At 47.4% G+C, this 13,389-nt stretch overlaps 2 protein-coding genes across 5 annotated transcripts in view; both read right to left on the bottom strand.

Moving 5' to 3' along the window:
- The window catches only part of LOC102206288 (cyclic nucleotide-gated cation channel beta-1), a 21,559-nt gene extending 19,828 nt beyond the window's left edge, over positions 1 to 1,731 (bottom strand). For all 4 annotated transcript variants that reach the window (XM_005734726.1, XM_005734728.1, XM_005734729.1 and 1 more), the window contains exons 1-2: positions 1,404 to 1,731; positions 11 to 89 (exon numbers count right to left, since the gene is read on the bottom strand). In XM_005734726.1, the coding sequence (XP_005734783.1) occupies positions 11 to 88 (78 nt within the window). In that variant the 5' untranslated portion in view covers position 89; positions 1,404 to 1,731. The remainder of the gene's footprint in view (positions 1 to 10; positions 90 to 1,403) is intronic.
- A 3,192-nt stretch (positions 1,732 to 4,923) lies between these two features.
- The window catches only part of LOC102205999 (matrix metalloproteinase-15-like), a 15,213-nt gene continuing 6,747 nt past the window's right edge, over positions 4,924 to 13,389 (bottom strand). The window contains exons 3-10 of the mRNA XM_005734725.2: positions 12,640 to 12,756; positions 12,241 to 12,557; positions 11,803 to 11,964; positions 9,871 to 10,250; positions 9,642 to 9,780; positions 8,572 to 8,722; positions 8,382 to 8,497; positions 4,924 to 7,237 (exon numbers count right to left, since the gene is read on the bottom strand). Coding sequence (XP_005734782.1) covers positions 6,777 to 7,237; positions 8,382 to 8,497; positions 8,572 to 8,722; positions 9,642 to 9,780; positions 9,871 to 10,250; positions 11,803 to 11,964; positions 12,241 to 12,557; positions 12,640 to 12,756 — 1,843 coding nt within the window. The 3' untranslated portion in view covers positions 4,924 to 6,776. The remainder of the gene's footprint in view (positions 7,238 to 8,381; positions 8,498 to 8,571; positions 8,723 to 9,641; positions 9,781 to 9,870; positions 10,251 to 11,802; positions 11,965 to 12,240; positions 12,558 to 12,639; positions 12,757 to 13,389) is intronic.

The following is a 13,389-nucleotide window of genomic DNA, read 5'->3' as shown; positions in this document are numbered from 1 at the left end:
GCTGTCGTACAGCATCAGGGGTCTTGGCAGCATCGTCTGTCCCAGCATCAGGAGGCTGGGGAACCACTTTCACCACCCAGTTAAACATCCTGTTGAAGTAAAACACAGAAACACACAGTCAGCCTCTTAAAGAGCCGCTCATCAAACACGGCTGATGGTCCTGATGATAATAACTCAGTAACTCTTTACTGGTGGCTTCATTAAAGCAGCTTCTTCAGCTGCCTGAAAGAGACGTTCAGCTGCTTCACTGTTGCTCACACACTGTCAGCTCACAGGAGAGACACCCAGAAATCAGGATCATGCATGCCATGCAAAGCCCACACAGAAGTCAAGAGTTAGAGGACGTTAGGAGGCAGGACTTTGTTCCAGCAGCAGCAAACCGTAAGCTGCTTTAGCGAGAGGCTCCACGGGGGGTCGATCGCTCAGAAAGGAAGAAATGTGGGAACGAGAACATTTGAAGCGGCCTGTGCGCACGACTGAAGATGGAGTGTCTCAGAGCCTCCAGGAGAGCCACTGTGCTGACTGATCTCACTCATATATGCAGGAGTTATCCATATTGTCCTCGGTGACAGTTCATCAGCCCACTGAGATAATCCTCATCAGCAGGGGGGAGACGTCAGTAAAACCGGAGGATGTCCTGCACCGTGATCTCACCATCCAGGACACGAGACAAACGCTGGGATTATTTCTAAATGTCAATCACAAGATTGTTCTTTTAAAACATGCGTTTGAATTTTCCTTTGTCAGCATCACTCGAGCCTGGCTGAGGGGGCAGCTATCAGTGATGGTGAGCTAACGAGGGCCGGTCTTAAAGATTCATTCATTCAGCTGCATCTACAGGTTGGCTCTAGACACATAATGCAGCACAACAAAGGTCTGGTAAAGGCTTCACAGCGCTCGGAGCTGTCGCGTGTTTTCAGCAGTGGGAATCGTTTCAAGGAAGAATCCTCTCGTGGATGATCCACGGAGAAGACTTCTTTGAAAAACTGTGAGCTGCTGTCGTCAGCAGAGATCAGAGGCGCCTCTTCTCAAATTTGTGGCATTAAATAGTGCAACTCTGGCCCCAAGTAATCTACTAACTGTCATCCTCAGTGCCTCGGATCAACTCATATCCTTATTATAAACGGTCCCTTCACTTATAAAAAAAAAGGAAAGAAAAAAGAAAGAAAATAGTTCAAGATTATAATTTAACTTTGATTGGATTTATTTTTTATTTTTTAAAGTTCAAATTAAAGTCCCGGCTTCAAAAAATCTTTGAGGAGGGTCACACGCTCCCTCAGCACAGGAAATGAAACCACATTAACTTCACTGGTTGTCTGCTCCATCAGGTTTTAAAGCACCACCTACGTAACCCACAAAGTTCCACATTTCACTGTGTACGTGATAAGAGCTGCGTTCCTTACCTGCGTGCCTACAGGTGGTTCTGCATGCCGGTGGTACACGGAGCTAGAGTGTGGCACAGCCGGCGCAGGTCTGCTGAGATCTTCACAGCGGATGCCCGCGGGGCTAACGGGATTAACCCGCAGCACCTGAAGGTCAAGGCCCAATCCCAGACCGTGAGCAATCGCAGATTAACGGCGAGGAAACTTCTCCGTAACCTATAAACTGCTGTCACGGGAAAACACGGAGCAACCAGCAGGTGGTGGATTGTTTGTAACAGAAAGGGAAAAGGTCCCTTTCTGTCAGATCACAGTCGTTTAAACATGTGAGCACATGCAGCAGAGACTTCGCCTGAATCATAAACGAGAGATGAATTCAATCCAATTTGATTATTAAAGTAACTAAATTTCTTTCATCTTTGCTTTTCACAGGACTGTCGATCATTTTGGATTCGTTCTCACTATTCTGCTGATTAAATAAGCTCCCACACTGCAGGGTCACTGAACTCAGCTGCTCAGCATGTGTGAGTCCTTCATCGTGTCAGTGCGTAGTGAGGGATAAAGCGTCAGTGTGAGACGCGTCAGGCTTAGAAGTGTATTACTGATGCAGTCATAGATTGGAACGACAGGAGGAAGAGGAGTGAGAGGAGGAGTGGTCAGCTTTAGTCTGCCCTGCTGGGTGTTTCCTGTGAGTTTATAAAACTTCTTATATTAAGTTGCTCTACATTTGTTACGTCATGTATTTTACTTGGTTGTTTCCTCCATGACAGAAACCTATGACACCACGAATGAAGGGAGTCGCTTGATCATCGTTGCCGTGTTGGAGCACTTTCACCTTTTCCCATCCACGTCCGAGCTTTTTCAGCAAAGCTCGTTCAGCTCGTTCAGCTGTCTAACAGTTTCGCTCTGTCAGCCTAAACGTCACTGAATCAGTAAAAATATGAAGAGCAAACTGTGTCTTTAGGCCTCTGTCGGCACTTCCTTCCTCCAGACTTCTGTTGACTGAACATTTTCAGACTCAAAAGTTCCACGCAGATGTAATATTTATAGTCGCAGTTATCTTTCATAATCTTATCTGAATCTTATTTGTTTCATTATATTCATCACATTTAAATATGTTTGTAAAATCCCAGCTGTAGATCAGACTGGTAGGCATGGATCCACTTCTGTCAGCACTCAAAGGCGGTGGGGATGCTCTCGCCCCTTATTGTTTGGACACCACAGCCTAGTGGACGTCCATCCGTCTCTGATCAGTGTGGGCATCTTCTGATAGCAGGACAAACACAAGATGTCACAAAACCAAATCATTTCAAACTGATTTCTTGACTGTAACAGTGAATTCGCTGCACTCGATGGCCTGCACGGCCTCCGGCTGTCAATCCAATGGAGCGTCTGGTGAAACGGGAAATTCCCATCACGGATGTGGAGCTGAGAACCTGTGTGATGCTGTCAGTACAGTATGAACCAAACATGTCTGAAAACACCTTGTTGAATAATTAAGAGCCCAACCTGATGCCTGAATGCGTGTTTGAATTAGCAGTGAAGCCTTTGAAGTAAAATCACTCCTTATCTTAGAATAAGGTCAAGATGAGGAAAAGTATGAATCCTTTTTTTTCCCATTTCACTATTTTATATCTTTTATCAGCTGGAGCCCAAACTGTACACCGGCCCTGCCTGTGGGACTCACAGCCCGATCGAAGCAGTCACATCTATGAAAACGACGCCCACCAGTGAGGCATCATCGGTCTGATCCAACACACTGACACGAAGGTAAGGCGTCCAAAAACTGTTCAGCTGCTTCTGGTCATCACTAGTGTACAGTGTAGAGGACGCTGGTGCACTGACACTTGAAATGGGGATATTTCAGCCTTTTTTGCATTATGGTGTCATTTTTACTCGCCAACCTGAGGAAGAGTGTTGCAACTATAACAGAGGGATTTAAGAATGAAAGCAGAAAGAAAGGAAGGTGGACAAAGCTAACGGGAGGATTGGGAAATAGGTATGAGGAGGAAAGCACGGCCCGATGCCAGAGGGTGATTAACGAGGATTCAGGACAGCCGTTGTTAAAAAGAAAACTGGTAAACAAGACGTGGCGTGTTGATGGCGTGCGAGCTCTAAGGTGGAGCTGAAAAAGAACAACTGCAGTAAGAGGCAATTTTATGGCTATCAGATTCATTTGGTTCATAGAGCAGATCGTCGGTCTGATCATCCAGGTAAACACAGACTGTCCCTGGCAGGTGGACAAACAGTCACCAGTTCAGATAAATGTCCATTTAAAAAAAGCCTCGTGCTGCATTTGAGAGTGAAAACCATTTATGGTGCTGATGAAGCAGGAGGCAGCAGGTAGATCTCATTATCAGCTCAGCAGGAGATAAGCTGAGAAAACAGGCTGATGACACAGAGCTGGGCCTTGGCTGGACACAGTACTTCCACACTGTCCTCAATTCTAATTGAACAGCTGGATTAGACCCAGCGAGGCGGCTGGTTTGGGAAAAGATGAGGTAGGAGAGAGAGCACACGGATACACAGCTGTGCCCAGCTGGGACACTCTTCCCCCGATTTGTCATATTTGAGTTAATCTGAGAGTCAAAGGAAAAGAGAGAGCAGCTGAGGAGTGGATGATCTGTGACGAAACTAATCCTCATTACCTCTGACATCAAGGTGCTCTCATGTACAAGACAAAGGAAGTCACGCAGGAGCCTCGCACACACGCACGCACACACGCACGCGCGCGCGCACACACACACCTCAATACTTTGGTCCTTTACTCAAACCAACAGAAAAACACTGAAAAAGGATCAAAGTCAAATTTCATATGCTTTAAAAAAAAAATACACAACTGCAAATTTACTTACTGCGAATATTAGACGAGTGAAACTGTTAGAGGTGGAGCTTGTTTTCATTTCCATCATTTTATCGTTTAGAGCAGCGGTCTCCAACTTTTTTGCGCCACGGACCGGTTCATGCCCGACAATATTTTCACCGACCGGCCTTTAAGGTGTCGCGCATAAATACAACAAAATAAAACCAGTACTGGTACCGAAAAAAAGAAGATTTATTCATAACACAGGTGAAAAGACCCAGGAAAACCGAGTAAACGATAAAACGATAACAAAATAACAAAATGACGCTGAAAACCGATAAAAACCCTGAAAACTATACATTTCACAGCTGAGCCTCAACTCTCGCGGCCCGGTACCAAACGACTCACGGACCGGTACCGGTCCGAGGCCCGGGGGTTGGGGACCGCTGCATTAGACCGCAAATAAAGTTGTGATTTACAAAGTCACTGCTGACTTTAGATGTAAATAAATGCAACAAAGATATTTCCTTTGAAAGATTCTTATTATTCAACATCGACATACATTCATAATATTAAAGATTTAAGTAGAAAAAAATGCAGTTTCGTGAGATCAAGTTTTCACCATGTCCTGGAGCAACGACTCCCTCTTGTGGCCAAAAGTATGAATAAAACTGCTGAACTTGAAGTTTCAGACACAGCATGGAAACAGGCAGCAGCAAAGACGACTCGTGTTGCTTTTTATTTGAGTTTTATGTGAAACCTTTAATGTACTCTACACTGGAGTGCACAGGCCTTATCGAACATGCCCTGCATGCATCATCATCATCATCATCAAAAAAAATCTACTGCTGCTCTAACAAAACATCTGAATGCACACAAAATGTGCAAAACTACAAATGATAATGTAAAAAAAGTAAGAAATCCTTTCCCGTACTATCTATATAGTTCTTTAAAAAACGCCGCCGCAGTATCCACAGGAGGGAAAACAAGTCACGACGAAACTCGATGCAAAGGTTAACAAGTTTAAAATGCTGATCGATGAGCCGGGAAAGACATAAGACGAGATCCCGTCCTGCAGATGCTTCTGTGGATTCATTATCTTGTACATGCTTGAGCTGACTTTCCAGAAGAGTGGAGGAGGAAATGAACACACCGGGGAAAATACATGAGTGAAAGAAAGAAAAGCGAGCAGAGAAAAAGCAGACAGTCATCTGTAGCCGTGAAAACAGAGCGCAGCAGAAACAAGAGCTGAAAAGGAGAAGCGGACTCCAGTGGCCCAATGTAGGTCAGGAGGCACAACGCCAGCATTGCTCCTCCTCTAAATCCTTCTAACCTCCCTCTCTCCTTCCTTCCTTCCCTCGCTCGTCCTTTTATGCAGAAACCTGAGGAAACACTGACAGAGCCCTCCCTCTCCTTCGTTTTCCTCCTCTCCTCATCTCCTTCCCTCTCATTTCCCTTCTACTCTTTACTCACCGCCATCATTTTTTATAACTCCCCCTTCTGCATTTTTCCCGACTCCCCCGCCTCCCCTCATGCCTGACGGCCCTAAATCTGCAACATGTGGCCTTAATGGAAACCAGACCCTCACCCATTCAGGCCTCTCCCTCGTAGACATAATTAGCTTTAACTCTGTTTAGCATTAAAAAAGCAATAGAGACAAAAAGAGGACACAGTTGCTTTTTCACTCTCCACAGGCTGACACTGCAGATTTTATAAAAGACCTCGATAATTCTCGATAGCGCTCATAAAAAGGCGAATAAATCCTAACGCCGGCACCGGCCGTATATCAGCACGTCTCCGCTGGGATCGTGTTTGTAGCGCTGCAGTCTGCAAGAGGCTGCGGCAGGAGGAGGGGAGGCTGGAGCCTAAGTGTCTGTGCAGGAAAAGAAAAGCTACGTGCTGCGGGTGGATGAGCGAACATGCATGCACAAATCAGTGCAGATACAAGCTGTTTTTGAGCTAATGTGTGTCATGTGTGCAGGAAAGGTCAGACATAATGGGCTCAGTGGGAAGCGGGCAAGTCATGGACACGCAGCTGTCGAACATTCCTGCGCTGGTAGGAGGACGAGCTCGGCCTGCAGAGACGCAAACAGCACAACAGAGACGGCAAAGTGCAAACGATCTGTTCTAAACAGAAGAAACGCTGCTGAAGCATCTTCATTAAAAAGCTTCTTATTAATGCAAGCAAACGTGTTTATGTGACGGTGCTTCTAATATATGTGCTCGAAAGACTTGGTCTGCATTTACACTACAAATAATCCCCCAAACGTCCTCAGTCCAGTTGGAATTGATGCAATCACACATCCCTGGTGAAAACCTATTTTAAAGAAAGGGTTTTTTTGGGGGGGGACCTTTTCAGACTTTTGGAAGGCACAGAGAGAGGCACAGCAGAAAAACCTGTGGCCGAGCTAAAGCTCCACAGGCGCTGAATTCACAATTTTTTATCACGTCACACGAGCAGTGAAAGTTCTCCCAATGACTAACGGGCCCATCGTCAGCTTTTTCAAAGCTTCTTTTCCTCTAACGCCAAAAGTAAAAACTGGACGGCTGCACCAGATGAACGACGGACACCTGAACTCTCTTCGACTCGAGCGTCACACCCAGTCCTGCAGCGAGCGCTTGCAGTGCACCAAGGCCCTCGGTGTCTCTTTGTTCTGAAGAGTCCTGAGGATGGCATAGATTAGGACGAGGATGCACAGGATGAGCACCAGGGGAACGACCACCATAACCAGGGTCATGACCTTTGATTCATTGTCAGCCACAGCCACGACCACGTTCACGTCTTTGTCCTCCTCTTCCTCTGTGCTGTCAGGCTTAGCGGTCTCCTCTCGCTCCCAGTTTGCGTCTCTGTCTGGCTCTTTGTGCTCGTCTTTGCCTCGGTCTGAAGGCTCGACCGGTTTGTCTTCCGGCTCGGCGTCTGCGTCGGGCTTTGGGTCGGGGACCCCCACGCAACCCATGAAGTCCTTCAGGATGGAGCGGGGATAGCCTTTGTCTGCTTCGGATCTGCGATTGTCAAATCTCCAGTAGTTGGTGCCTTTGTAGAAATAGGTGTAAGCTGCACGAGGAGAAGAAAGGAGACATTTTGACTTGATGCCGATTATACAGCATGCACAGTGCTGATGTTTGGGAGCAAGCCCCCCTCATGTGAATAGAGCCTTTCTGGCTGTAGACCATTATAGAGTCAGATCAATCTAACAGGCAGTGAATGTGCGCAGTACAGCTACAGCTACAGCTAGCTCTCACAAACAAGGAAGAGGCTCCGTCCAAAGATACCAAAATAAATTCACTCATCGCATCCTATTAGTCAAATCATCAAAAACATGAACTTGTGGTTTTCCAGGGTTACGTGCCGACCTCGTCGTGTTCAGCAGCGAACCTGCAGAGGCGACCCGCGCCGATTAATCCTGTAACTGTATTCTGTAACTTGGTGCTATGAAAGCGTATTTCCCCTCATGATTTTGCATTATTGTCACAATGTTTCAGATCATCAAACAAATTCTAATAACAAACTTTTTCAGAAGGTGGACTAATGAATAAAATCTTTTAAAAACAGTCTTTTCTATTTACGGTACTCAGATTACTTTTCTCTAATATTGTAAACTTGTTTGATGACCAGAAACGTACGAGTGCGACAAACATGCAGAAGAAAGAATCGCTGCACGTTCAAAAGGTCGTGTGCAAAGACTCACAGTGCGCCGCTTTGGTGACGGCCAGGCCTGACTATATTAGTCAAGTCTGCCAAATTATTGGATAAAATAAAAGCAAAATGCAATGAATCCTTTGAAATCTGTCGCCTTCGTGCACTTATTGACGACATGCTGCATGAATAAGCACAGATTCTTCTCTGTGCTGCACAGGCTGCCTGCACAGCGTCTGGGTGGAGATGTGATCCGACTCTTACCGAGTGCATTCAGAGCTGCTCGGACACAAATCTGATTTCCAAAAGGAAGGACGGGCCAACCCACAGACCAGCGCTCTCCTTCCTCTCTCTGCTTTGTTGCTTCACTGCTTCCTCCAACCTTTCCTTCTTTCGCTGCCTCCACCTCCACCCTGCTGCTCTGTCAGGCTGTTCTCTTGCTTCCAACAGTGAAGGCGAAGCTTTTGATGTTTGTTGTGATTCTCATAAACCGAAGCTGTTGGATGTTCCCACTGCTAAAATAAAACCCGGGCAAATTGCTCAATTTAAACTCCTGACTTACCCCCATCATCGCTGAGGAAGGCTCCTTTAGGGGAGGGAGGGATCCTGCCCCATCTGCTAATTGGTTTGGGGAAGTCGCGGTCTGTGGTCCGTGTCTCCTCGTTGTATCGCCAGTACCTGCGAGACAATAAGACGTATTAAGAAGTCTACGCGGCGTTAAAACCTCCGCGCTCCGTGTAGCCGAATCATACCTGTCTCCAGAGAAGAAGTACGTGTGTCCGTTGGGCTCCCACCAGATCGCTGTGTCGATCCCGTGTGGAGGAACGCCTTTTCCATAGTGATATAAGGGCTGTGGGTACCCTGGCATCACGTCAGCCTCCCTGAACACCCAGAATCTGTCACCTGTAGGCACAGATGGAGACGACGCTTTGTCCAAAGAAACAAAAGCACACCGAGTCGAGCTTTCCCGCACAGCTCGTGTTTCTGACACGGCCAACAGAGGGAAGAATAAGGCAAAGGTAAATCTGAGGAGAAGAAAGGAAGATGAAAAGAAGCTCATGGTCAGCACACATGGTGTACATCAGCAGGTTTACTCACTCCAGAAGAAAAGCAGAAAAGACAGGCGAGGTTGAAATGGCATGCATACACACATTTTCCAAGACTTCCATATGTGAGGGTTGACTCCTCTCCTAAGCCTAATCTTTGGACACACTTTCAGCCACTTTCCGCTTCTACTGCCAGGCTGCTGCGCTGCGCTCCAGGCCAATAAAATGTACTGAAGTGTCCGAGCCTGATCAGAAATCCTGAAAACGCACAGCAAAGCACCACAGCTGCTCACATCTGGAGCAGCGCAGTCAGAGAGGCTGATGTAAGCCCCTCCACCTCTTTCATGAGGCCGTCCGGGCTCAGCTGGAGCGGAGCGGAGCCAATAACAGCTGCCACGCTGCACAGGCCTGTTCAAAACACCCAGTGAACTCAAACACACATTCATAAATGCAAACTCGCTGCTCTCGTTCAGTTTGCAGCAATCGTGTCGTAATGTTTTCTTCTTTTGAGGGGAGTTTTTTCTTTTTCTGTGGTGTTTTAAACATTTTTACTCAAATCCGTGTGATTCAGAACCTTGTAAATCAAGTTGTGCAGGAGACGAATGCAGAGTTTGCATCGAACAGTTCATGTTACGTTGCTCCTCAGAGAGGACGCGAAATGAGGAACTAGAGCTAAACTAGAATAACGTCGAGGCGTAACGCACTCGCTGCTCAGCAGGTGGGCGACGCTTTGTGGAAGTGGCTGGTTTCATTTGGAATAAGCAGCTGTGACGTACCTTTAAAAAAGACAAATTTGCCGTCGTGACGTTCGTACGCTGCGTCAATGTCGGTGGGGAGACCGTTCCAGAATACAGATATCGGCATGGGGTAATTATCGAGGACGCGGTTCCTCCGAACCCGCCAGAACCAACGACCCTGCAAAAGCAAAACAACGATGCACGTCTTAGTTACTTTCCCTCGCATGACTCGAACGTTGCAGCTGTGAGCAAAGCCCTGTTTGTTTACCTTGAAGACAAACATCTCCCCCCTCAGCATGGTCACTGTATCAAAGTCTCCATCGCAGATGTCAGGGGGCTGGTTGTCTGGCAGCTTGGGAGGCCGAGGAGGAGGAGGGATGTCTTTCCGTGGAGTGACGGGTTCTGGCACAGGCGGGGATTGGGTGGTGGTGGAGGTAGGGAGGATGGGAGGCGAGGTGGGACCGGGGCTCGGTTCGGGTTGGGCCGGAGGATCCGGGTCGGCGTCCGTCGGGACGCGTGGGGCATCGGCTGGAGAATAAGTGGTGGGCTCTTCTTCTGGGACAGAAGGGGAGGTGGGGGAGTCGACGCTGGGTTCATCGTCAGGGGCGAGCGGAGAAGTAGGCGAAGCATCTGTGATGAGGGGAGGACCTTGGGGGGGAAAGGAGGCAACAGGAAAGGCTCCAGTCTGTGTGGCATTAGACATTAATACTTGCTTTTATTCGCTTCCTTTCGACTAAATACTCTGCAGAGCGAACGCAGTTTTCCATTTTGTGACCGACTGTCACTCTGCTGCTGCTCATTGGAAAAATCTGCTGGTTGCTAAGAGAGGAAAACACACAGATAAAGTCAGTTATGCAATAGGTATCAGCTGATGGGCTCCAAGATGCGTGGGTTACACTGGACCAAAGGCTTTACTCAGAACACATCGAGGCCAGTATGTGAAGAAATCCACCGTCTGCAGCAAAACAACAAAAGCTCCGTGCTGCCAAACGAGAACTGAGGCCATCGCAGCACAAAGATACTGTCATCAGTTTTCTTCTTTTAAATTCAGCTGCGTTTCAGTGGAATAAAAACTTCACATTTACAACGACCCTAGTCGGCCGCTATCCTCACAGGAAGACAGCGGGCGTGTCTGCGTCTCTGCACAAAGAAAGGAAAAAGCTCCAGGACGAGGCTGACAGCCGCCGATGTTACAACATTTTTGGCTCCAAAGCAAAATACATCGCAAACCCAAAGATGTCAGCAGCATTCACTCGTAGCCAATCAGGAGGAAGCTGTGAGCAAACGCCATAACGAGCAGCACTTGGATTTATTCGGGTCGTGTGTCTGACCACACGGTAAACGCTCGCTCTTGCTTTAAGCTCAGTTTTGTATCAACCATCTCCAGCTCAGAGCGCTAAAAGCTCCGAGCTGTTACTCAGAGGCGGATTTATATAAAACAGCTGATGCGAGAGAATCAAACGTCACGGGATGTAAAATCAAAACAGGCATGAAACCTGCAGAAAATCCTCGTTTTTATCTAAAGCGAAAGAAATGCAAAGTTCATAAATCATCAAGTGCGAACAACTCACGTCTGTGGTTTTAATGCAGCGCGATACGCCGACAAACGGCGTCTGTTAATCAACAACGCCATCTATTCAGGAGGAAGAAGATGGGCTCATCATACTGGAATGCATGACATTCTGCATCTGCTGCTTCCTGCATCCTCTGTAAGGATCCAGATGTGACGTGAGAGCGATGACTGACGTTTGGCTCGCTAACAGCGCAGCGATCAAAGCTCAGCATGGAAACAGAAGATGATGACACCCCTCTGAGGATGGTGAGCCCGACAACACGGACAATCAAGAATAGATGGAAAGGCTTTCGCTGCAGGGGTAGGGCAGATTTGAAATGTTAATCATGAAAGACAAAATAAAGTTTGGGGCATTTGCTTTTAGATTCAATAGTGTTTTTCCATAAATACTGCTAATATGCATTTAAGTAGCCCCAAACACTGCACTGGACCGCTGTGCAAGGATTCACCATGACGATAATCAGCATCATTTCTAGTAATATCCATAATTTCCAGAGCACTGTGGGGTTTCACATCTCTTCTGCATACAGAGATTTAGAAGCTCTGCAGCCCAAAGAAAAGAACATCTCATGCTGGTAGAAATAACTCTGTATCACCAAAGACATGCATAGAGCGCGTTCTTCTCACCATATATGTACTGTATGCCTCTGATGTCATCCTCATGGAGCGTGAAGTTCTGTGTGTGGACCCACTGGTAGACAGGAGCCATTGTGGCTCTGGGGTTATCCGAATGCTGCAGACCCAGAGCGTGACCGAGCTCATGAACCGCAACCAGGAACAGATCCATACCTGCGAGAGAGACAGGCGTAGCTGTGGGTCATCTGCTTTGAGTGTGCACAACAAGGGAAATGCACATTGCTTTGTGGTTGGTGCGCACACAAACGAACACAAAAGGCACTGAGCTCTCGGCCCAAACATTTATCACTGCGGAGTCAAAGCGAGTCAGGTCACCGAGTACGACCGCATCCTTCCAGGTTGCCTCCCAGCTGATATCGACCAAAACGGCGACTGTTCAGAGATTAAGTTGAATTTCTCACATAAGCAGAAAAAAACAAACCCACTGACCTTTCGGGTTTTCGTTGTCCAGTGTCCAAGTCTCATCTGAATCAAAGTGCGTGTCCCCACCTATTCCCGGTCCGGGATAGTAGGCGTGCGCCAGAGACCCACCCTCGCCATCGAACAGTGACATATCACCATGGAAACCGGAGGCAAACAGCAGCAGGATATCGGCGAGCTTCGTCTGGCTGCTGTTGACGCCGTGTCCAGGTGGTAGCTCCTCAAAGGTGAGCGGCGTGACTCGTCTCCAAACACCGAAGGCTTTGCGGATCGCATCGTACGTCCGTTCCTCTCCCAGGGACGGGGGCATGTTTTGGTCCATTATACTGAAGTCAGAAGTAAAATCGTATCAGAGCTGCGGAGCACTTTGATTTATTGCAGTCTGATTGTTTCATTTGGTCTGGAAACCTGTAGGTGATGTGATCTTTGTCCCAGCGCTGCCCAGTCAGAACGTAGCGCTTCTTCCTGTCAACCAGATCCTCGGGCTTTCTGTCAGGGAGGCCACAACGAGGCCGCCGCATGGCCCTGCGCGCACACACACACACACGCACGCACACACACACACGCGCACACACACACACACACACAATAAAGGATTTCTCAGTTCCACATTAAGCTGGATGAGATTAGCTTTCTCATTCTCACCAAACAAACATGTACAGTCAGGTCCATAAATATTGGGACATCGACACAAGTCTAACATTTTGGGCTGTATACACCAGCACAATGATTTCAAATGAAACGAACAAGATGTGCTTTAACTGCAGACTGCCAGCTTTTATTTGAGGGTGTTTACATCCAAAGCAGGTGAACGGTGTAGGAATTACAACAGTTTGCATATGTGTCTCCCACTTGTTAAGGGACCAAAAGTAATGGGACAATTGGCTTCTCAGCTGTTCCATGGCCAGGTGTGTGTTATTCCCTCATTCCTCCAATTACAATGAGCAGATAAAAGGTCCAGAGTTCATTTCAAGTGTGCTGTTTGCATCTGGAGCCTGTTGCTGTCAACTGCCAAGATGAGAGCCAAAGAGCTGTCACTATCAGTGAAGTAGATGTCTTTCTGAAAGCGCTGTAACTAAGTTTAAGAATATAATCCACCCACTGTTATCATCTTCAATGCCCTGTACCAACACAGAGCAGAGCAGCTATCTGAACGCT

This window comes from Pundamilia nyererei, unplaced genomic scaffold (genome assembly GCF_000239375.1).
Source record: "Pundamilia nyererei isolate P.nyererei 1_Seehausen unplaced genomic scaffold, PunNye1.0 scaffold00060, whole genome shotgun sequence".
NCBI classification, from domain to species: Eukaryota; Metazoa; Chordata; class Actinopteri; order Cichliformes; family Cichlidae; genus Pundamilia; species Pundamilia nyererei.
Note: the sequence above shows the minus strand (reverse complement) of the source record. Positions and strands in the feature narration are given on the sequence as shown.